This window comes from Capricornis sumatraensis, chromosome 14 (assembly GCF_032405125.1).
Source record: "Capricornis sumatraensis isolate serow.1 chromosome 14, serow.2, whole genome shotgun sequence".
NCBI classification, from domain to species: Eukaryota; Metazoa; Chordata; class Mammalia; order Artiodactyla; family Bovidae; genus Capricornis; species Capricornis sumatraensis.
In genome coordinates this window covers 37,211,032-37,234,763 of record NC_091082.1, presented here as the reverse complement: position 1 = coordinate 37,234,763, position 23,732 = coordinate 37,211,032, and the positions used below count along the sequence as shown (strand labels likewise).

The window sequence follows — 23,732 nt, the reverse complement described above, 5'->3', positions numbered from 1 at the left end:
GAATGAAGTGCAAAAAATATGCCAATGTCACATTTGCTGACTGCATTTAATAACAGAAAAATGTGCACTGCAAAGGCGTGTTTATACAACTAGCAATTGCACTGCAAAACCATTAACAGCTCACAGCCCAACCAGTCTTCCAAAATACAACTGTGATGCATTTAAAATCTGCAGTTCTGCAAGGAGGTGCCCACAAAGTACCTTCTTCGAATTTGCATATTTGTGTACAAGAACACACACCGTTTACGTGAGGCTTTAGCCCGTTTAAAATGCTTAAAAAGGTCCCCATGATTTGCTCTGCTTAAAATGCACACTCAAACTTCATTAAAAACATTTTTCAAAAAGAAAGTTTCATGAAGCTAGCCATCAGCGAGGCTCGATATAGGGAGTGGAAAATGGATCGTATATCTTTAACCCGCAGAAGTTAAAAGGTTTTTTTTTTTGTTGTTAGCTAACAATGGAAACTTTTTTTTTTTTTTAAGTGTTTCCCTCCCTCGGTCTTGCCAAGCAATAGAAAAAAAAAAAAAAAGAAGAAAAGAAAAACTTGTTCCGCTGAGTTCAACCCCAGACAGGCTCACAACTTCCTTCCTGCTTTCCTCCCCCAAGCCCCCGCCTTACTCCCTCCTCCCTCCTCCACCCCCAATCCCCCACTCCCCCGCCCCAACTTTTTTTTTAATCGCACATTGAACAAACACTGAAGTAGCCGGGAGCAGACACTGACAGGGTAGTATCTCCACGGCCCAGAAGGGCGTGCAGGGCCGGCCGGCGTCGCCACTGCCCGGATCTCCCGCCCCTGCCGACCGGTTTCTCTTCTTTCCCACTCCCCCTTTTTTTTGTCTTCCAAACGAAGTGAGGAAATCGTTTCTGAGCTTTTTGAAAAAAACTTTTAAAGTCATCTTTCACCTACGAGGTCTGCGTCCCTGGGTCATGTAGGCTGCACAGGACCCGGGAATCTGAGAAACTGCAGGTAAGCTTGGCGACTTTTTCATGACTTTCGCCTCCAAACCCTCTTTCCCTTCACTGTCTGTTCTGGAGCGAATCTGAGGAATCTGGGATCCGAAAAAGCGCGGAGAGGTGGGCCGGGGAGACGGGCAAGGGGAGGGTGGCATGCCGAGGAGGCACAGGCGAGTTTTCGCCGTCTCTTCTGCTCTTCCGGACCGCTGGCTCTCCGCCGCCTACCCCGGCGCGCTGCAGGCATTCGCGGGCTCGGGCCGCCGGGCGGCCGGCTTGGCGCCGGGCGAGGGTGCCCTGGATGCGGAGAAGCCCTGCCCTCGGCCGCGCGGCCTCGGGGCTTAGAGCGAGACCCCGGGAGGTTTGCAGAGCCGGGGCTCCAGCGCTGCTGCAGCAACGCACACCCATCGGTGTGGGCGCGAGTCCCGAAGCCCGCAGAGGCAGCCGCGTCCTCGGACACGGGGTGTGTGGAGCGCGGACTCGTTGTCCCCACGCGTGCGCGCGCGCGTACACACACACAAAACACACATACACTTTCCTCCACTGGGGCGACGGCGGGGTGGGGGTGGGGGGCGGCAAGTATTGGTTCCGGTACAGGGGACGCGCAGCGCCTCGACACCGGGCGCGCGCAGACGCGCCCACACTCACAAAACACACTTGTTTGGGGGACTGGCGACAAAGCCAGTGCTTAAAATGCCTAGGCTGCCGCCCTGCCGCGCGCCCAGGCCGTCGTAGGACGAGGGACACAGCATCAAGGCCAGGGTCAGGAAGGTAAACGGCAGGCAAGCAGGGGTCGCCCCAGACCCGGGCGCAGGCAGCGGCCGGGAAAAGCAGGTTCACATCAGCTTTCCTCCGAGTCGGTCCCTGATGGCCAAGAGAAGGTGGAGCGAGGACATCCTGAAGCCCAAGATGGGGGAGGGGGGGGAGGGAGGAGGCGAAAAGCTGTCCCGTTATACCCGGTATAGCCAGTGTTTGCAAAGCCGAGGCGACCCCGAGACGGTGGAGAGGGTGTCCTCACTCTCAGAAAGCTCAGAATCTGCCGCGCCCCGCACATAAGTAGTTGTATATCGTTCCCCGCCCGTCCCGCGTGGCTCTGGAGACAACTCTTAGCGTTGGAAATTGGAAGGGACCTTCAAGCGTATCACACACAGCTCATCACATCACCACCGCGCTGGCGACCTTGGGGGGGGGGGGTGGTGCCCAGGTTTGTGTCCTCGCCGTGCCGCACTGCCCCTGTAAATAAGATGTCCAGTGGCACCAGATCCCCGACAGATTGAGGTTCCGTGGCCGGGGGCCCGTCCTAATCCCCTAGCCGTCCCCCACACCCTCCCTCTGGGGTCCTGACTTGTTTCCTTGTTTCTTCACAGCGGCGCTGTTGTTTATGGACTTCTGGGCGGGGGCTGAGCCCGCTGTCTTGCCCCCTGCCCGCCGCCCAGGCCATGCTGCCCCATCTGCGCGCGGAGCCGCTGCCGCCGGGCCTCCGCGGCTGAGCCGGGAGCCGAGAGCCGCGGGAGGAGGAGACGCCGGCGGCAGAGCCGGAACGGGAGCGGCGGCGGCGGACAGCGCGCAGGACCCAGTACTATGGCCATGTACTGCTATGCCCTCAACAGCCTGGTGATCATGAATAGCGCCAACCAGGTGAAGAGCGGCGGCGGCCCTCGGTCCAGCAGCAACGAGACGCCCCCGCCGCCAGGGAGGGCCGTGTTGAGCCCCGGCAGCGTTTTCAGCCCCGGGAGTGGCTCCTCTTTCCTCTTCCCCCCAGCTGAGTCTTTGTCACCGGAGGACCCCGGGAGCCCCCTGGGCTGGCGGAGTGGCCGGCGCAGGCTGAATAGCAGCAGCGGCAGCGGCAGCAGCGTGGGTAGCCCGAGCTGGGCCGGTCGTCTGAGAGGGGAAGGGCAGCAGGTGGTGACCGCCGGTACCCTCTCCCCTCCTGGGCCGGAGGAGGCCAAGAGGAAGCTTCGAATCCTGCAGCGTGAGCTGCAGAACGTGCAGGTGAACCAGAAAGTGGGCATGTTCGAGGCGCACATCCAGGCGCAAAGCTCCGCCACGCAGTCTCCCCGCAGCCCGCGTCTGGGCAGGGCTCGTTCGCCTTCCCCGTGCCCCTTGCGCAGTGTCAGTCAGCCCCCAGGAAGGGTCCCGGTTCAGGGCGAGGAGCGGAGGACCAAGTCCTGGGGGGAACAATGTCCGGAGACTTCCGAGGTCGAATCAGGGAGAAGAGGAGGCTCGCCCAGCGTCCGCCTCTCCAAGGACAAGGAGGGAGTAGTGGCACCTTTTCTCCATCCTGCGGCCCCGTCAGGATCAGGGGCTCAGGGTCCCAGCGCTTCGGAGAGAATGGAGAAGGCGCTCCCTGCCAGACCCCACTGTGGCTCACCCACCGCTATGGAAGTTGACAAGAGGGGCTCTCCTCCGTTGGGAACTCAGAACTCCCCAGCTCCCTCGTTGGGACTGGTCAATGTGAACTTAACCGTGGACACAGCAGTGGCAGCCCGAGCCACATCCACCGTTCCACACCATCCACACGACCCTGCTTTCATTGAGCCGTCTGAGAGGGCCCATGAACTTGGGGGTACGCACCCCCTGCAGGCCCTGGCCAAGAGTCAGGGGCAGTCTCTTGGCAGTGAGACAAGCCCGGCCCCAGAGAGGGGCGGACCACGCAGCGGAGAGCCCCCTGAGAAGGTGGGGAGAGGAACTCTGTCCGGTGGCATGCCGGGCTCCCGGGCGCTTGGGGCTGACGGAAGGCCAGAGGAGAGGACTGGGAGCGCACAGAGTCCGGCGGAGCTCCCTGAGGCTCCGACCTGGTTCAGGCAGGGTTCCAGAGGCTCTGCGGGGGCACAGAGTGCAGCCCTAGGGGTCAGGGAGGCACCGCCGGCCTGTGACAGAGTGGATGAAGGGTCCACAATGCTGGGCTTGCTTGGGGGCAGCAGCTCAGCGCAACCAGGGACCCCGGAGGTGGAGGCGGGAGTTCCCTCTGGCGGAATGCTGGAGCCTTTGCCCTGCTGGGAAGCAGCAAAAGAACTGAAAGAACCCCAGTACTTTCCTGGGGACAGGGTGGGCATGCAGCCTGGGACCTCCAGGGTTTGGCTGGGCCCCATGGAAGAAGCCTGTCTGGCCTGGACGTGTGGCACAGCAGTGCAATCCAAGGGGACTTGGGGAGGCCAGCCACAGGGCAGAGACGCCCACCTCAGCCCAGACCGGCTCTCCCCAGCACAGAAGGACAAACCTTCCCTGGGAGAGGCCTGCGGCCGAAACAGCATCCCCGCTGTCATCATCACAGACATGGGTACAGATGAGGATGCCCAGGAGGACAGGGCCTTGGAGGAGGCGCAGGGAAGCCCCCGGGGCAGCCTGCCGCTGAGGAAACTGTCGTCTTCCTCTGCCTCCTCCACTGGCTTCTCCTCCTCCTATGAGGACTCGGAGGAGGACATCTCCAGTGACCCTGAGCGCTGCCTGGACCCCAACTCTGCCTTCCTGCATACCCTGGACCAGCAGAAGCCCAGAGTGGTATGTCTTGCCTTGAGATTTTTCTAGAACTTGTGCTGCTTTCATGCCCGTGTGTCCCTTTTTCTTACTTTCTACTGAGTCAGGAAGACCCTGACCAGGGCCCTGGGGCAGTCACAACCTGTAATTCTCTCCAGAGAATTTCCTGGGGAGGCACCTAGGCCCTGGCCCTGCACTTTGTAGCTTGGACAGCAAATTGGAGTCACTTCTGTTACTATTTCCATGCACATCTTAAAAGACATTTTTAAAGGTACCTCTGGTAGGTCACCACTCACTTCTGGGGAAGATCATATTCATGAGTGTTACCAAAGGCTTCCTGATTTATCTCCAGAGATAGAGAACAGAGCTGTAGCTTTTGTCTGATCAGATGAAACACTTTAATTCTGTGATTCATTTAGGCAGAGGGGAAACTGACAAGGATGTCAGCAAATTAACTCAGCCTGTACTAATAGGCCAGGAAAATGAGTGATGTGATTCTGTGACAGGTCCCTGAAACCTGTAGATAATGGCTGTGTCTGCTGGGTGAAGAACCACCTCACCTCAGTAAATTGTCAGGATGTTGCAATATTTGTAGGGCCAACAGAAGTAAGATACAGTTTGCTGTATGATTTAAAATGAAAACCGTGCTTTGAGGTAAGGAGACAGTTTCTTTAATGACAGAATATTACAGTAGGTTGAATTGCCTGAGATAAGCACCTGGGTGATACCCTTAGGGTATATACCTCTTCATGGACGTGCTTATTGTCTGGTACAGGTACATTTCAAGTACGTTTCCAAGTGCATCTGTTGTGATTCAGCACACTGACATGTTGTTCTGGCTATGGCAGTAGACAGGGGTTTATTTCTGTACACGGTTTATCTCAGTGCTAGGCTGTTTTAACTCTTAGGAGGATCAGAGCATCGGACGGAAGACATAAGAGTTGAAGCTAGCGCTTCTGAAAAGGTCTGGACTTTCTCTAAGCTTTTCCAGAGTCTGGGGAATTTCCTAGTTCAGTATGTGAGGGGGTTCTTGTGCTACCTTGGGGGAAAGTCTGCATTTTTATTGTAGTAGGTAGTCTTCCGATTTAATCTTGAATATCACGTACTATTCACTCGATGTGTTAAGCCACAGCAGCTGAGAACTTTGTATTTCTACGCTACATTCTTCACTAAGGTATTTTGGACTCCAAAGCATATTTCTATCACACTTCCACTTCAGAAATCACAGTCTGAATCTTAGAAGACCAAGCGTTTCTTTTCATGAGACTCTGCTTTCTGCTGATGGTGGGGAGGCAAATGCACATGCAAAATGTGGTCCCCATCACCCTGGCATTTTGTGGCCAGCACAAGGCATCTGACATGGACTCATCTGGTCCACCTGGAAGGGGATGGTGGTAAAGGGAAGGTGGAGTATGCTTCTCACTGAAGGTACGGCCCAGATTTCTCTGCCCTCTTGTCCACAATTAAAAGCCCATGAGTGGTCCTCTGTCCCTCTCCTCCCTTTGGCTTTTTAAACCCTGGAGCATAGCCGGCACAGCCAAGTTTTTTTTCACTTGTTCTCCAACTTTCCATTTGCCCTTTCTAGTGGTGGATTAGCAGCTCCTATTGGCTGGCTCTCAAAGTATTTTGTGTGTCCTGATGTTTGAAAAGGGCTCTTGTCTGGAAGTGAGTTAAAGGGGAGATAAATAATGACAGGTGATAATTTTTTTTTTTTTCATTTGCCAGAGGGATGCCAGCTGAGAAACCAGAGGGTTGAGTGATATCAAGTTAGCAAACAGGTCCAGAGGTGGAAATGAGGCCTGACGGCTGTCCAGCTTACCTCCCTCCTTTAAACAAGATTTCAGACACCCACAGAATAGGGCCAGGGAAAAAAATCCCCCGCCAGCCTTGTTTTCTGAATCACATGAGGCCGAGGGCGAGTTGAAGCGGGGTGGAGGGAGGGAAGGGTGGGTAGCCAACTGGAAATTATGGGATCCTAGGGACTTTTGAGTTTTTGGTTGAGTGATAAACTCAGTTTTCTTTTTTTGTACAGATTGTTATGGTGGAGCCTTATCAGTGACACCGCAACATCTGTTCCTTGGGTCAAAAATCACTTGATTACCTGAGATGGATATTTTGTCTACAGAAGGCCAGACAACTGTATTGACTGGGCCTTTCGGCTGGGCTGTTCAGTGTTTGGCGGATAAAACCCGAGCTGGCGCTGTGCGAGGTTCAGTCAACACTCAGTCCCCTTCTCTGGGCTGTGCTGCTGCTGTCTACACTGCAGCCCTGCACTCAGGGGCACACACATGCCCACACACACTCCCAGCACCCCACTGGGACGCACAGGTTGGAAACCTGAGTGTTCAGCCTGGCGGTCACACAACCAACCCCTGACCCTCAGACCCATGCAGAGAACAGTGTTTTTGTGTGCCACCCTGTCTTTCCACAGAGTTAAACCTTCTCGTGCTCTTGCAGAGGGGTGTCTGTGTGTGACGTTGTGTGTGAGGGGTGACCGTGTGTGACATGTCTGCCGGTGGAGGTGACGTCCCTGCAAAGCCTGAAGCCTGGCTGCCAGGTTAGCTCTCCTGCTCTTTAGCTTCTCTGCCTGCTCGCTGCCTGTGAGAAGCCCCAGCTTTCGGTGCAGGGGGATTCGAAGACGTCCTTGTACTTAAAAACAAAGTGAAAAGTCGTTTGGAAACACACTCTGAAACTTCTTTAGCCATTTAGATGATGCAAATGAGCAGAGGCCTTTTTACTGAACGGGTGTGTGGTGAGAACCTTCTCTGCTCATTTGCTTCCCTGGGTAGGAGCTGTAAAGACACCCTCAGAAACATGCAAAGTGCTTGAGGCCTTTCCTGGGCTTCAGGCTTCAGAGGAGTCTGACAGATATGCTTGTCTCGGAAATAGAATGTTCCAAATTTTTGCACCTGTGTGTCTGTTTATAAAGGATCAGACGCTTGAAATTTGCTCAGAAGTAGTTGTCGTATGTGCCTTGGGTTCAATGGCTTAAATTCAGGCATATTCGCATTTACTCTTTTCTGAGATCTGAACAGAAGTGAGTTGCCCTGAGGAAGAATGGTGTTCTCGCGTGTTCTTTAAGGCAACTAGAAATTAATCAACAGTTCTTGACTTCCTTCTGTTAATCCATTTAAAAGTAAGTGGGCCATAGAAATGCCAGGTTTAAAGCACTAAATTAAGAAAAGCATACTTTTTACTTTAAAAAATAGATTTTTATTGATTTATTCCCAAATTGTACTATCAATCATGTGTACAATAACGAAAACAAAATGTTGGTCTGATTATCTGGGGGGCATATAAAGAAATATAATACAAAATCTTTGCCTTCTTGGTGCTTACTACTTTTTCAGGGCCTTTGAAATCTTGTTTCCTTTACTTTTTGTGTGTTAACTAGTTTCAAAAAGCAAACTAATACACATGGTAAAAAATTTGAACATTTTAAAGTGGTTTTATGTGGTTTTTAAAAGTGTGAAATTTTTCCAATTAAAATTTAGAAGTCTTAGAGGGATCTTTGAAGGGAAAATGAATCTAGTGGTAAGTTCTTTTAAGTGGAAAATTCTGGAAGAGAATATTGAAGGCCCAGATTTATGGGGTAAAGAGTTCAGGTTGCATATGTTGTTTTCCTAAGGTGGGGCACCCTTCCACCTCAGGTGTGTGGCGAGGGTCTTTCTGGAAAGGGCTTAGGACCTTTCAGATCTGAGAGAACCCCAAGTCATTTGTGTGAGGTTCTGAATGTTACCCTGATGTGTTTAGGGAGGAAACCAAGACTCAGAGAGGCAAAGGGACCTAAAGACTGCAGCTCTGGCTAAGATTCCTCCTTTTAAAATATGCACTCTGCTTGAGAATGATCTCACGGGGACCTATAGAGTTGTAACTCCGCGTGACTATGTAATTCTAGAGATTGGATTCAAAACCTGCTGTATATGAAATAGGTATCAGAGTGTCTGGAAAAGTGACAAGATTTCTGTGGTGTGGATCCCGGCAGTTGAGTCTGAAAGAGGGCACATTTAATGGTGTGCTTTTCTCTCAGACCCATTCATTGATCTGTTTCTCTTGCTTCTCTTACCTGAAAGAATGGTTCTTTATAATTCCACATTGAAAAAGCATCATCAAAATAAATCAGTACTATACCCAAGATTCTTGTTAATGATTAGACTGATATTAGAGGCTGTGCTTGGTAGGATGCCAGCATGCTAACCTGAAAAGTGAAAAATACATTCTGTTATCTGAGGGCTTTGACCTCCTCAGATATTTAAGTTTGGAAATTGAGGCTTTGCCTGTGCAGAGCCAAAACATCACTTCAAAGAATTCATTTTATCAAAGATGAAAGTATAATTCATCCAGCTTAAAATCCTTCAAGTAAAGGTGAGACAGAGAAAAACAGAGATGGGTATTTAGGCATCACAAAAACACATCTCAAGATTTACCAGGCTTTTAGGTTTAGCAACAACAACAAAACCAACATTAAACTGGACAGCTTCTGCTTTTAGAGAAATGTGTCAGGTGTTACATAAAGCATTTTCAGAACTTTTGTTTTTAGCGCTGAGTTGCTACCGAGTCTCTTTTCTGATTTCTGTTGGCATATACCAGGTAAATGTAGTTACAGACTAGATTAGTCCTCTGTAGTTTATTTATATTCCTAGGAGCGCTGATAATACTGTTTAGGCTTGTTTTATTTTGTGAAGTTTCAGTTTAGTTATCTAAAGGTAGAATTTAAAGTAGTTAATGGGAATAATTTTATGTCCTGGTTGAACAAACTTTGCAGACTTCAGGTAATCAGAGATTTGGGATTAACTCATAAACTCTTCTATATTCTGTTGTGGGCATGCCCTCCTTATGGAAGCATCTATAGATTTTTTTTTTTTTTTAATCTTTATTGAATTTGTTACAATATTGCTTCTGATTTATGTTTTGTTTTTTTGGCTGGAGGCCTTGTGGGATCTTAGCTCTTGGACTAGGGGTCGAACCCGCATCCCCTGCATTGGAAGGCAAAGTCTTAACCATGGGACTGTCAGGGAACTCCCGTCTATGGGTTTTGTTAAGAGACAAAACACTGGCATTGTAGGTTATGTATGTCGTGCCCTCCAGTCCGTGACAAATGTGTCTTGCAATTATTTTTTTCCTGACTAGGTGGAATTGACATTGTGAATGATTTATTTTTCATGTATCGGGGAGCTCATTGTTTACAAAATCACAGGAAACCCAACTGTGAACTTGTTGGTAACATGCAAAGCCATTTAGAGTGCCAGTGGCCGTTGTCTCGTTGGAATATTTGGGGTTTTGTAAGTCCAGGTCTCCTGAGACTGTGCCATTCCGTGGTTGCATACTGTTAACTTAGTTAACTACGGATTGTGGCACTGTAGGTGACCTAACAACATAGAAACACTCAGCTTTATAGTATTCCCTCAGACCAGTGGGTCCAGTCTGCTTGACTGTGGAGGCCACCGGGGGGCCTGGAAGAATCTGCCAACCTGGCCCTGTGACCCTGTAGTCAAACTCAGCTTGCTGTAGCTGTGCCCTCAACTCTCTCATTGTGGTCCCACCAGATACCTGGGCATTCATTTTTCCAGAGGTGAATTCTTATTTTAAAGACACTTCAGGTCTCCTGGGCTAAAAGACAATATAGATATAAATATGATCTTATTAGGAAGGTAGGCCTCTGTTCTTAGAATTTAAAAAACCAAAATTTTTTCTATGACCTGCATAATTATCATAATATAAATCTGAGTCTGGGAGAGGCTTTAGAGCTCCTTTCCTCTAATATCCATGTTTTACAGACGAGGAAAGTGGGGCCAGAGCGTATTCAATATAGTCATGTTTTACATTTTTCTTTTCACTTATAAAACTTCATTAGTGGATAAACTCCTTACTCACCTGGGAAGATCCACCTTGGCTTTCAGCATAGGGCATGTTGTTGAAATGTTGGTTAACAGAACGGATGAATGCATGAGTAACAGGCACTGGCTCTGCTGCATTGCCTTCCTGTAGAAGAACTGTGGAGTCATCTGTAAGAGGAGGGACAGAGAAAGGGGGGAAAGAACAATGAAGGCAAGCTCGTTGTTCATTCCCGAGACCTTGCTGCCACAGGAGTAGGGGTGCCTGACTGAGATTTCCGAGAACTGGGTGAAATCCAAGACCACACGTGCCTGCAAACCCTCTGAAAAATGAGGAGCGGAGGCATGACCTTGCAGAGTAGGGCATGAGAGTTCAGGGGTGCTGTGTTTTAAAAGTGCCTTAGATGGTTCCCAGAATGTAGTAGAAGCTCAGTTAATGTTAGTGGAGGTGGAGTTAGGAGACATCTTGGGTAATAATGTCTGGAAAATCCACTGGGCCTCTTGGAAGAAATGCTTGGTAGCAGCTTAAGATTTCGGAGAAGGCAACAGCACCCCACTCCAGTACTCTTGCCTGGAAAATCCCATGGACGGAGGAGCCTGGTAGGCTGCAGTCCATGGGGTCGCTAGGAGTCGGAGACGACTGAACGACTTCACTTTTACTTTTCACTTTCATGCACTGGAGAAGGAAATGGCAACCCACTCCAGTGTTCTTGCCTGGAGAATCCCAGGGACAGGGGAGCCTGGTGGGCTGCCGTCTCTGGGGTCACACAGAGTCGGACACGACTGAGGTGACTTAGCAGTAGCAGCAGCTTAAGATTTTGTTTAGGTACTACATTCACCCAGTACAATCCTAGAAAATGATTCTGCCTCACCCAGTAAGGCTAGAATGAAATTGATTTCTCAAAACCCAGCGTTTACAGTCTACTTGTGAATTCACCAGGCTTCCCTGGCGGCTCAGACTGCAAAGTGTCTGCCTGCAATGCAGGAGACCTGGGTTCGATCCCTGGGTTGGGAAGATCACCTGGAAAAGGAAATGGCAACCCACTCCAGTACTCTTGCCTGGACGATTCCATGGACGGAGGAGCCTGGTAGGCTCCAGTCCATGGGATGGCAGAGTCGACACGACTGGGCGACTTCACTCTCTCTGTGTGAATTCACATGCTACCGTAGGAGCACAGCAGCTTCTTGGAGTGCAGTTCATAGAACAGTGAGGAGGCTGCTCTCACCTTCTGTCTCTGTCTCCTAGTGTAGTTTCCTTTGATTCAGTGATGGGGTTGGGGATCAAAGACCAGCACAGGCCTCAGGGAACAAGATCTCCTGGAGTGTCTGAGCAGGGAAGACCACTCTGATGATTCTCACGGGAAGGCAGGGCCCTCCAGGCTTTCTCTGACATGTGATCGTCATTTCACTGGTAAGCCACCACGCAGGCTTTTGACTAACTTGTCTGGAGTGTTTCTAAAACAGTTTCATTAAGAATTCACTCTTAAGAGATCTGATCTTTCCCCTCTGTTGAGTTTTACTTGGGCATTTTACTGACTTGATATTACTTAATGGAAACCCATTCAACAAAAGATTTCTCTTCAGGCCACTGGTCAGTACTACATGTTTAATTTGCTGATAATTTTACTTCTGTTTTGCTCCAAACCAGCTGATAAGTTTTATAAGTAACCAAAAAGAAGGAGGTACTGACAGTAAGCAAGCAGAATGAGCCTTTGCAGTTCATCTTTATGGAGGATTTAAAGAGGCGGGGGTGGAACATGGAGGGGGAGGATACATGTTTATTTTCCCATCGTAGAATAAGTAGAAAAAAACCTCCTCATTTGATCTGGTGGTGACAAATATTGGACTGAAGAGATCCCACCCTCTTGAAAGTCACTATTCTGTTAGTCTTGCTTTTTACCTTTGTGGTAAGATTCTGGGTGGAAAGGGAAAATAAAATGATACAGCATCTCAAACAAAGGCATTGAGATCATTTCCATTGACCTGGTGACTAAGATTAGGGTTTGCCTAACCCAGAGATGGGGCTTCCCTGGTGGCTCAGTGGTAAAGAATCTGCCTGCCAATGCAGGAGACACGAGTTTCACCCCTGGATCAGGAAGAGCCCCTGGAGAAGGAAATGGCAACTCACCCTAGTATTCTTGACTGGGAGATCCCATGGGCACAGGTGCCTGGTGGCTACAGTCCATGGTGTCACAAAAGAGGCAGACACGACTTAGCAACTAAACAACAACAACCCAGAGATGATATAAGTCTTATGATGCAGGGTAAGCCCTTTCCTTGGTCAAGCAGAACCTGGTCTATTTGCTCACGTTTATAAAACTGATCTTAATGCATCCATAAAGCAGGAACGAGGTACTTTTGCTTTGGGCTTTTGGAACTGTGACAGCAGTTTTCTTTCTTTACCCATCTCAGTGGGTCTTCTGCTTCCTACTCCCCCCACCATCCATTTAATCAGGATGAATAAACTGATTGTCCTGTTTCCCAAGAAGAAGCTGTAATACATTTTATATTAACAGCACTTAATATTTTCATTCACTATGGGGAGTCTTCAGAGTGCCTCAGAATGGAGGGATTTGGTTCCCCGGTGACCAGCCATCCACCAGCTCACCCCGCAATCTCTCTTGGTATGCTGTGAGTTTGTGGGACCCTGGCAGTTACTGGGGAGGTCCCTGCACCCCCAGGCGGTTCCCAGCGAGTGTTTTTCCAATTTCGCTGACATTCTTTCCAGGCTCAGCTCAATTTGTTTTCTTCTTCTCTATGGCAATTGATGACTGAGTCGTAAAATGTATAATTCAGCAGGATCTCGTGTTAAGTGCTTCTTCCACAGTTGTGTAGGAGCTGATGTTTGGCTAGTCCTCTGCTATGCATGGGTGTGTAAGGTTTTCTTTTTGCAAGTTAGCTATCTGAAGAGTAGGTTTAAGAAAATACACCTCATAACTATGGGGAAAGGATACCGGCTGGGGTACAGAGAGGAACTCAGGGAGTATCACTTCTGTAATCCTTATCTAACCTGAATCTATTAGCAGGAAACTGAAAAGGCCTGTGTATGACAATGAGATAAACAGTTTAATCTGTTAACAATGTCAAGTGGAAAATCCAACCGCAGCCAGTAGCTTAAGAAATGGCTCTTAAGAAATGGCTAGGAGGTTTTGTTGGGACAGCAGATCCTGAGACCCAGGTTGCTGAGCCAAGCATAGGAAAATGGGTCGCTGTGTGTTCAAGCTGGGAGGTTGGGACGACACTGGTTTGAGAGACTTCTGGAAAATCCTTACAGATAGAAAAATGTGCTGACGTACAGGACATTTTGAATGCGTTATAACTGGATATTTTAGTCTGCATGAGACCATCGAAACCTTTTCCTCCTCTTCACCATTGTCATCATCTTTGTCACAGCATTAAGTACTCATTAGTATTCAGCATTTAGCTAATTCCAGTAATTTAGGACACACAGACGTTCTCTGAGAAGGTCTTGCTCCAGGAGTGCAGTGTGCTGGAAAGACTAGGACTCTCAGATTCGACCCTTGGCTTCTTTGGGTTTTGGTGACGTCATTTGTAAAAGGGGTATATCGATCATCTTCCGATCTCGTGTGGTCTTTTGTGAGTCTCAAATGACATTGTGTTTGTAGAGTCATTTTGAGAGTATATGCTTTCCCGCCTAAGTTTTTTTTTATTATGAATTCTATGACGTTGCTTTTTTCCCCCAAGTTTTCTCTTTATTTCTCCAGTACTCATTTGTTTATTTCTGTCATGCATACTCTTACGTATACTTGTTTTTTCAATAAACAATCATCTATATTATTTTTTAAATTTGACATACAGTTACCTTACAGTATCATATTACTTTCAGGTGTACAAATATGATGTTGTTTTTTAAATCTTTACAAAAGTGGATAGATGAGGGCAAGCACCGTACCAACGTAAGATACGCCCACGTCTGTATGGCTGGAGAAGAAATTGCTAAGGAGTATGTCAGAGACAACCTTTATGTCCATAGCAGAGCCAGTTCTGACGTGGGCATGACGGTGGGGCTGGGGAGCAGGGATGAGCAGACACTCGGAATTGCATCCTAGTTCCGCTCCAGCTGCTCAGTAGCGCCTCTTCCTGCCTGAGTGACCATCGCGGCCAGTGCACTTTATGCTTCTGTGGTTTGCTAACCCTGCGAATGCGATGGACACGAGGAACGACTGGTGGGAGCGAGGAGCGGGCGCGGAGCAGGGGTCTGATGTACCTGGAGCAGGGCTGTCAGCTCCTGAATAATTGAGACCAGACCACAACTCCATCTGGAGTCCAGGGATGCTTAATGGGGGCATTGATTTTTCCAGTACCGTGTGGTGGTTTTCTCTTGTGTCCTAGGAAGTGAAAGAGAAGAATTCAGCAAAATCTTGAGTCTTTAAAGCAGACATTTCATTTGGCAGTTAGATGCTGGGCTCTTCTGAAGTATGGCTGGGCCCTGGCTAGATCCCGAAACCTGTCCCCAGAGCTGGACCTCCTTTTTGATGACTGCCCATGTTGAGAGGTGGAAGTGGCACCCCCGTGGCTGCCCAAACAACAGGCATTGGTCTACCATCTCTGTCTGCAGTTACCTCTGCTGAGGAGAATGGCTTAATTGATGCAATCCCTGTCCCTGGGGATGTGCCCTCTAGGGGAAAGTGGATGCCATCAGACATACTTGAGATTTGCAAAATGCAAGAACAAGTTGTCTAACCATTAAACAAGCACAGTCATTAAATATGAGTTAATAAATAATGAATTGGTGTTGGCATGGAAAATGCAGGAAGCCTCAGTGCGTGTCGTGGAATAAGGAATAGAGGAATTGAACCTGGGCAGCAGCCACGGAAGACAGTCAAGGCCTTGAAGGGTTTGCTATCTCTGTTAGAAGTGGTCAAGCAAAGACACTATTCTGGATCCAAAGGCTCTTGGAGGTTGGAGAGGATGGGGGCACCCACCTTAATTCAATGCTTAAATGACTGTGCTGTAAATATGCTCTTGTGAGGCTAAAATGGAGTCTTGGGGGACCCTTCCATCTTCACCCCAGTCGACCAGAGGCACATGGTCAGGAAAACTTGGGAGGGGCTTCTACTTAGTTGTAACTAAGTTGTGCTTAGTTGCTCAGTCATGTCTGACTTTTTGCGATCCCATGCACTGTAGCCCACCAGGCTTCTCTGTCCATGGGGATTCTCCAGGCAAGAGTACTGGAGTGAGTTGCCATGCCCTTCTCCAGGGATCTTCCCAATCCAGGGATCTAACCCATATCTGCTGCATTACAGGCAGGTTCTTTACTGTTTGAGCTACCAGAGAAGCTTGAGGCTGAATCTTTGGAAGAGTTCTAGGGAGGCTGGCTGGGCTAGGGGCTGTGTAGACCCTTCTGGGGAGAGAGCCCTGGTGTGGAGTCAGGACAGTCCTGGGTTTGAGTCTAAGCTCTGCCACCTCCTGACTGTGTGACCCTAGAGAAATGTCTTACTTTTCCGTTCCTTGGTTTCAGCATCTGTGTGGTGGGGCTGATAATACCAGCCTTAAGATGGTGAGCCTTAAATGAGGCCATGTGTGAAGTGCCTGGCACCGTGTCTGGACGTATGAAATGCTCAACAGACAGCAAGGTGGGAGGACTTAGAGGTAGCCCCGCTCTCGTTCCTGAGCATATTAAGCTGAACTTGCAATGTCCACCATTCTCTTTGTTTAGGTGAAAGTGCTGAGGGTACCCAAGGGAATATTGCCTGCTGGTGCCCTTCCCCTAGAAGAAAAAGTAGGGCCTGAGCTCTCTTGGATGCTGAGTTTCATGGGAGGTGTAGGGAAGAAGTTAAGGGGGTCTGCTGGAGAAGAGGGCTCCAGCCAGCCACAGGTGAAGTCACACCCTCACTCTGTCCCAGAGTTCGGCAGGAACTTCACCTCTCTGAGCCTCTGTTTCCTCATCTGCCGAATGAGGATGACCACCCTTCCTCGTGGGCTCTGGTGCTGATGAGCTGAGATTGTGTGTCTCAAGGTCCTGACACAGAACAGGCAGGGATAGAGGCAGCCCGTCTCTGGCCCCTCTTCCCCAACCAGGACCCTAACTTGCCTTCACGGAGTGGCCCCGGCCACCTCACCCCAAAGTGCCATTAGTTGTGAAGGATGGTGACAAAATGGGTGGCAGGATTTATTTTTCCAAGATTTCTCTGTTGTAGGAGAGGCCTCACTTTGTCACCAGGGCTCAGAGCTTCAAGTGTAGAAAACAATCCTTTAGATTCAGCTGCTGGGCAAGAGGTGTCAGGTTACTCACTTGGGATCTGCCTCTTGTCCTTCTGTTTGGGAGGTGGAAACTGACAGGTCACCCAAGCAGGGAGGCCCAGCCTTCTGGGGGTGAGGAACCCTACATCTCTTCTCTCCCCTCCCCTCACTCCTCTGCTTTCTCACTGCATTTTTTAGAGACACCGTCATGCATAAGAGAGAGGATGGAGTGTGTGTGTGTAAGAAACACCACCACTTTGTCTAGCTGTGGCTCTTCCCACCAGGGAGGTCTTTGAACTTGTATGTGGTTTGATTGGCCTTCATTGCTTCCCTGTACTGTGTCTGCTGGTGGGCTGGGCACACGCTTATTAAGACAGGATGTTTCTTAGGGTTTCCCTGCCAGTCCAGTAGTGAAGACTTCACCTTTCAATGCAGGGGGTGAAGGTCCGACCCCTGGGGGAGCTAAGATGCCTCACAACCAAAAAACCCAAACATAAAATAGAAACAGTATTGTAACACATTCGATAAAGACTTAAAAAAAAAGAAGACAGGATCTTTCTTAGGTGGCTCAGAGGGTAAAGAATCTGCAATGCAGGGGACCCAGGTTCCATCCTGGGGTTGGGAAGATCCCCTGGAGGAGGAAATGGCAACCTACTCCAGTATTCTTACCTGGAGAATCCCATGGACAGAGGCCACAGTCTGTGGTGTCACAAAGAGTTAGACACAACTGAGAGAATAACACTTGCACTTTTTCCACTTTTTCTTAGATTTAAGAGATGCTTTCTTCCACTGCAGACCCAGCGGAGGCCTTGGGGCCCAGGCTGGGTCTCTGCAGCCTGCTTTGCACACCCCAAAGGACAGTGATCACAGGAGAACTTGCCCAACATTTCCCAGCCCCACAGCTGCTTTTTGCCATTGTCCTGGCTCAGGAGACCCTGGGCCTCCTGAGCTGCTCTTGGGGCCGGGAGGGCAGAGGGTGGTGTGGTGGGAGAGCACAGTCAGGTGGCCGGGCTGAGCTGGACCACCCAAGGCACACCAGCACACTTCGGCGTTGCAGGATAGGAGCCTGTGTAGACTTCCCCAGGAGCTGGGGCTGTGTGGCCACAGGTGGGTCCCCTCCACCAACCCACTGAGCAGCACAGACTGTTCTGGGCCACACATCACCACCGTCTTGGGCACCCTGCCTGCCAAACACGGGCCTCTCCTCTGCTGTACTGCCAATGTGAAAATCCCCCTTTCCTTCTAGACTATAATATGGGGCAACAGTCTATGGTATGATTCCTTGAGGTTCACATCTTTCCTGCCTGCCTCTGGTCCACACTCACCTTCCCACCCCCAAGTCGGCCGCTCGATGTCTGGGCAGAGTTTCTAGGCCCTGAACCGTTGAGTCCTTCCCATGACGTTAGTGGATCACATACCCTTCCGGAGAGATGGGTCTCAGGGCGGGCCTACGATAACATGCCCCTGAGCCCCAGTCTCCTCCTGCTGTTCTCACGATGGAGGGGCTGACGTCTGGGAGGAATGAAACCACGAAAAGAACTTGTTAGCATGTGGCAGCCTTGACCTCAGAGGCGGTCTGGATGGTGAATGTGCTGGACAGTAGCTCCCTTATTGCTCCAACCTGGAAATATACACAGGATGGTAATTAGTTTCCATCCCAGGCTAAGGCCATATGGAGCAGTGTCTGGGACGCTGTTTACCTTGCGGTATCACACTGTACATTAAGCATCAGCCCGCTCCCTCCAGGGAACCGCATCCCGCCTCACTGCGGGCTGCTGGTTCACGCCGAGAAACTGAACCAACTCTTGCAGGTCAGAGGTTCTTCCTGGCACTCTTTCTTTGGCATTCTGGACTGGCCTAGATTTTCTGGTCTGTCACCATTGGCCTCAAATACCACATCCCCAGAGGAAGGCAGTGAGTCTCACCAGGAGATGCAGAGGAAGGGAGCTGGCCCTAAAGGTCAGCGTGGGTTAGCCTGCCGGGAAGTGCCCTGAATGTCCCAGGTGGCACATTGCTGGGGATTATTAGTCTGGGGCTTCTGACTGTGGCTTGCAGACATATGACATGTGACCTTGGAAAGAAGATTTCAAGAACTTCAGAAAATAGTTCAGTATGACTCATGACCAGGTATTGTAAAAGGGAATGTAAGGTCTTTGGTAGCTCAGTGGTAAAGAAAATATGCCTGCCAGTGGAGGAGACACTGGTTCGATCCTGGTCCGAGAAGATCCCACATGCTGCAGCGCAGTTAAGCCTGTGCACCACAACTATTGAGTCTGTGCCTGTGAGCCTGGGAACCACAACAGCTGGAACCCCCATGCCCTAGAGCCAGTGCTCTGCAACAAGAGAAGCCACTGCAAGGAGAAACCCACGTACCGCAACTCGAGCGTAGCCCCTGCTCTCCAAACTAGAGAAGAGCCCACACACCGATGAAGACCCAGCACAGTCAGAAATAATGCATGAATAAATAAAATTCTAAAAACAAAAAAATGTAAGTCCTGAACAGAAGTTTTACAAAGTCAACTGCACGAAGTATAGGATGGCAGAGGCCTGGCTCAGAAATTTTTCTTTTGGTATTCACGGGGAGTTATAATGTTACCAATCATTCAGCATGCACTAGTTGGTGGCACCTCTGTTACAAATGCAGTCTTAGGCTACACAGTACTGATAAAGTAACAACAGCTGTGATTTCTGAAGTATATGTTATGTACCAGGCATGTTCCATAAGTTACTTCATTTAATTTCTCCCAGGCGTCTGTTAGTTTCCTCCTTTTACAGTGAGCAGACTGGGGATCAGGCAGATGAGGTTGCCAGTTGCAAGGGCACAGCTGGTCAGTGGCAGGGCTGGGATTTGAACCTATCAGTGTCTCCCAGGTCCCTGCTCCTTCCGTTGTATGTTACCTGGAGAAGAGAGGAAGTGGGTGGAGCTGCATGCAGCGGGGTGCTGAGCTTAGTTCCAGGCCTTGTGCTTTTGGAAGATGAGGACTAACTGTACTGAACGCAGAGGAAGATTGTTTTCCCCTATGGCTTAGTGGTAAAGAATCTGCCTGCAATACAGGAGTTGCAAGTTCGATCCCTGGGTTGGCAAGATCCCCTGGAGAAGGAAATGGCTACCCACTCCAGTATTCTTGCCTGGGAAATCCCATGGACAGAGCAGCCTTGCGGGCTATTGTCATGGGGTTGCAAAGAGTTGGACCTAGTTACCAAACATCAAAGCAGAGCAGATGCTGGGTTGATGAGAGGTTTGAACCACAGGTTTGAACCACATGTGGAGGGAACTAGAGTTGCTTGCTGCTGCTGCTACTGCTGCTAAGTTGCTTCAGTCATGTCCGATTCTGTGGGATCCCATAGATGGAAGCCAACCAGGCTGCCCCATCCCTGGGATTCTCCAGGCAAGAGTACTGGAGTGGGTTGCCATTTCCTTCTCCAATGCAGAAAAGTGAAAAGTGAAAGTGAAGTCGCTCAGCCGTGTCCAACTCTTAGCGACCCCATGGACTGCAGCCTACCAGGCTCCTCCGCCCATGGGATTTTCCAGGCAAGAGTACTGGAGTGGGGTGCCATTGCCTTCTCCGAGAGTTGCTTGCTGCCTTGGACTCATTCCACCCCGGGGGCAAGAGAGTTGTCTTCACACAGGTGCCTTGGAGTAGCACTTTAGTCTGTTCGAGATAAGTTTTCTGTTCACAGAGGTGGAACTAAGAGAGTATTCTTTTCCTTCTAATGAATAGGCTTTTGTGCAGAAACAGATGGGTCGATGGAACTGTAGCAGAAGTGAGCTTCTGGAGCCGTCTCTGCCCCTGGCCTGAGGGAGGGGTAAAGTGAAGAACTCCTAACCCAAAAGGACAATAAAAAGTGAAAAAGCTGCTCACTGCTCAGCTGGTGAACCTCTGACCATGGCAGGAGGGGAGGGCTTCAGGCCTTGGTTCTTGCAGCCTGGGATCCCTCCTGCCTCCTCCCATAGGAGAGAGAGGGCACTGCTACCGGAGGGCAGGGGTCCTGCAGGTACAGAGCTCTGATCTCCAGTGTCCCGGTTCCCCAGGCCACCCAGCGTTGGTGTCACGGGCCTCTCCATTTCACAGGTTCCTGGATTGATTACACTGCGCAGCCCCAGGCTTTCTGGCCCCATTCAAACGGCACAGGTAAAAGCCTATCCGGGGTTTATATTTCAAACATAACATTAGCACCTAAACTGGAAGTGGGTAGCATCAGGTTGCATCACCTGCCTACAGACTTCAGTTAAATTAGGAGACACCGGATGAGCAGAGGGAGGAAGTTTATTCCAAAGGGGCAAGTGGCCAGGAGGCCCCAGCTTCCCACAGATGCTTGTCTCGGGGTTACTGACCTGCAGGAAGGGACCTCTTTGTTGGTAGCCTCAGTGGGCAGAGCCAAGACCACAGGGCGTGAGCTCGGAGCACCTTCTTAAAGAGGAGCAGAGCATTGTCACCAGTGAAGGTGGCTTCTGATGAGCACTGTATAGGGGCCACGTGGGGCAGTGAGCGGCCGCCACGGGGCAAAGGCATGGGGCGGAGTGAGTGCCACACTCTCAGGGGTCCCTTAGCTTGTCAGTTGGAATTCTCACCATCAGCGTGGCTTCTGAAGAAACTCTCACTTTTAGGAGGGGACATCTGGGTGGTTTCCATTATTTGGCAATTTAGATAGAGCTGACGTGAACCTTCATGTACAGGTTATTTTTGTGGCCATAAGCTTTCATTTCTCTGCATTGAATGTCCAGGGATGCAGTCGCTGGGGCATAGACTGTTGCCTATTTATTAAGTTCTTTAAGAAACTGCCGAACTGTTTCCAGCATGCCCTCACCCTTGTGTGTTCCTACCAGCAGTGGTCCAGTCTCTCTGCATCCTCACCACCAAGTGGTGGTGTTGCTGTCTTATTTTTCTAGCCACTCTGATAGCCAGGCAGGGCTGTCTCATGGTGGTTTTGTTTTTACCTAATGGTGGGCTGCCCAGGTGGTGCAGTGGTAAAGAATCTAGCTGCCAGTGCAGGGGACAGGGGTTCGATTCCTGGGTCGGGAAGATCCCCTGGAGAAGGAAATAGCAACCCACTCCAGTATTCTTGCCTGGGAAATCCAGTGGACCGAGGAACCTGGCGAGCTACAGTCCATGGGGTTGCAAAAGTCAGACACGACTTGGCGACCAAACGACAAATGGTGTTGAACATCTTTCCATGTGCTTAGTTGCCATCTGTATATCCTCTTCGCTGAAACGATCTGGCTTTGAAAGAAAATTCCACAGAGAGGCTGTCAAACAAGAGTCAAAAACCCTGGGCACTGGTCCCCCACCCTGGCATAAGCTTCCTCTCTCAGGACTTTGGTGGGGGGTGGGGGTGGGTGCTTGGTCATCTCTGAGGTCCCTTCCTGGCCCAACCATCTCTTGATTCCAGAAAAAGCCTGGTGACCCGGAGCAGCCGCCCCCACGGCGGGACAGCGGTGTGCAGGGGACCCAGGGCGCCCCCACCCACACGCTGCCACCCTCCAGCTCTGTCTACTCAGGATCCCACCCAGGCTGACTCAGCGGGTGCTGTATTTAGGGAAAGGTGTTGTTGGGCCTGGAAATATCAAGAACAACCAAGGAAGAACTGCTGAGTGTCTCCATGCCGCCTCCCTGGCCTCCTGGAAGGCTGCGGCCTGGCAGGCCCCCCTCCCTGAGACGCTCCTTCCCTCTTCGTCTCTTCAGTGGCGCCTGTACTGTGTGGTTGAGTTCTGCACCACGGTCATCCTGAAGGTCCCAGATATGCTTCCCTTTTTATATTAATTAAACAAACAGAGAAAAGTGTGTGTATCATTTAAAACCGTTGAAGACAGTGGTGACCGCAGTCATTTTTCAGGGTGCCCTGAATGGCATCCTTTCACCCTTAGTTGCTTGGAAGTGTTGTTGATGTTTTGTCTTTTGCCTCCTACGGGGGTGGGGGTGGTGGCAGGAAGTGGTCCTGGGTGTTGATAGGATTGCTGCCAGTTTGAGGACCCGCAGGGGTGTTTGGGCTCCCCTGGGAGGCAGGGTAGATGACTGAAGAATGCATTTATTTTTGTGTTTCTGCCTAATGGTGTATACGGGACTTCACAGCACGTGAAATAAGCATCCTTAATCTTCACGTCAGTGAGTCATAAGAAATGAAAGGACATGGTTGTTTCTCCCTCGGTCTAATGAAGTATAATATTTGCAAAATCTCCTTTGGTGAATGTGCACAAACAATCCATCACAAAGAAGGAATTGTTTTCTACGTGGCCTTAGAGAAGTTTTGGAAAACGAACAGAGGATTTTTACACGTGTCCCTTGAGCCCAACCCAGGCAGTGAAGATAGTGGACGGTCACAGGCTTTCCACACAGTCACCTTGGCCCATTAGAATATTTCAGCACATTTCAGCGGGTCATTTGATTGGGCCTGAGATCAGAGATGGAGCTGAATCACATGGTGGTTTGGTCCAAAATGTTTTTCTGATTTGGTACTTTTTGAAAACCTAGGTTTATGTCTGGTTTGAACTTGTTCAGTTGAGTTAAGAAAGGGAAAAACCCCTCTTGTTACATTCCTGGTTCAAAATTAAAATTTTATATTTGCCCTTGGTTTGAGTTTGAATAAATAAAAAGTATTATGGCTATTGGTGAGAAGTTCATTTTGATTCAAGTCACTTCTCCAGATAGCATCACTGTTATAAAACTCATTTCCCATGAACTTGCATTCTTCCAGGATGGTGTGTGTGTTGATCTCATTTCTTAAATATTCTGGTTAATGAGAGTTACTATACTTGCAATAGTACTCTGCAGTGAACTAGAAGTAATAAAATACTTGGCACAAAAACCAGCAGAGGTTTTGCTAAATGCACAGACTTTGTCTTCTTGAGACCAGGTGAAGGGTTTTATCTACTATTTGCAACTTGCTAACTTTCAGGGAAGGGTGAACTCTTAATAACTCTTTATTCATACAGCCACAATATTTATTGTGTGCTGTCTGCATCCAGGTTGTCCTGGCAGATATGGATCTGTGTATTAGTGAATCTTAGTTCCTACCCTCTCGGAATTTTCAGTTCAATCAAGGATGCAAATGACAATACCCAACACTTATTATGCAGTAATTTATTTCAATCCTTTTTTTTTCCCCTCACACTCATGACTTGTGTGAGCTTAGTTCTCTGACCAGGATCAAACCCACAGTCCCTATAGTGGAGAAACAGAGTCTTAACCACTGGACTGCCAGGGAATTCTTAACTACGCTTTTGTTATGTAGTCAGCATTGAATGAGGAGTTAATCTGCCTAAAATCA

The 23,732-nt window shown here is 49.5% G+C and overlaps 1 protein-coding gene across 2 annotated transcripts in view; it reads left to right on the top strand.

The window, feature by feature from the left end:
- The first annotated feature begins 2,483 nt into the window (after nt 1–2,483).
- ITPKB (inositol-trisphosphate 3-kinase B) overlaps nt 2,484–23,732 on the top strand; it is a 102,698-nt gene continuing 81,449 nt past the window's right edge. Inside the window, exons 1-2 of one of the 2 annotated variants that reach the window (XM_068985689.1) lie at nt 2,484–4,452; nt 6,461–6,584. In XM_068985689.1, coding sequence (XP_068841790.1) covers nt 2,533–4,452; nt 6,461–6,487 — 1,947 coding nt within the window. In that variant the 5' untranslated portion in view covers nt 2,484–2,532 and the 3' untranslated portion in view covers nt 6,488–6,584. Of the gene's footprint in view, nt 4,453–6,460; nt 6,585–23,732 lie in introns of those variants that run through there. The other variant, XM_068985688.1, reaches the window with a different exon arrangement.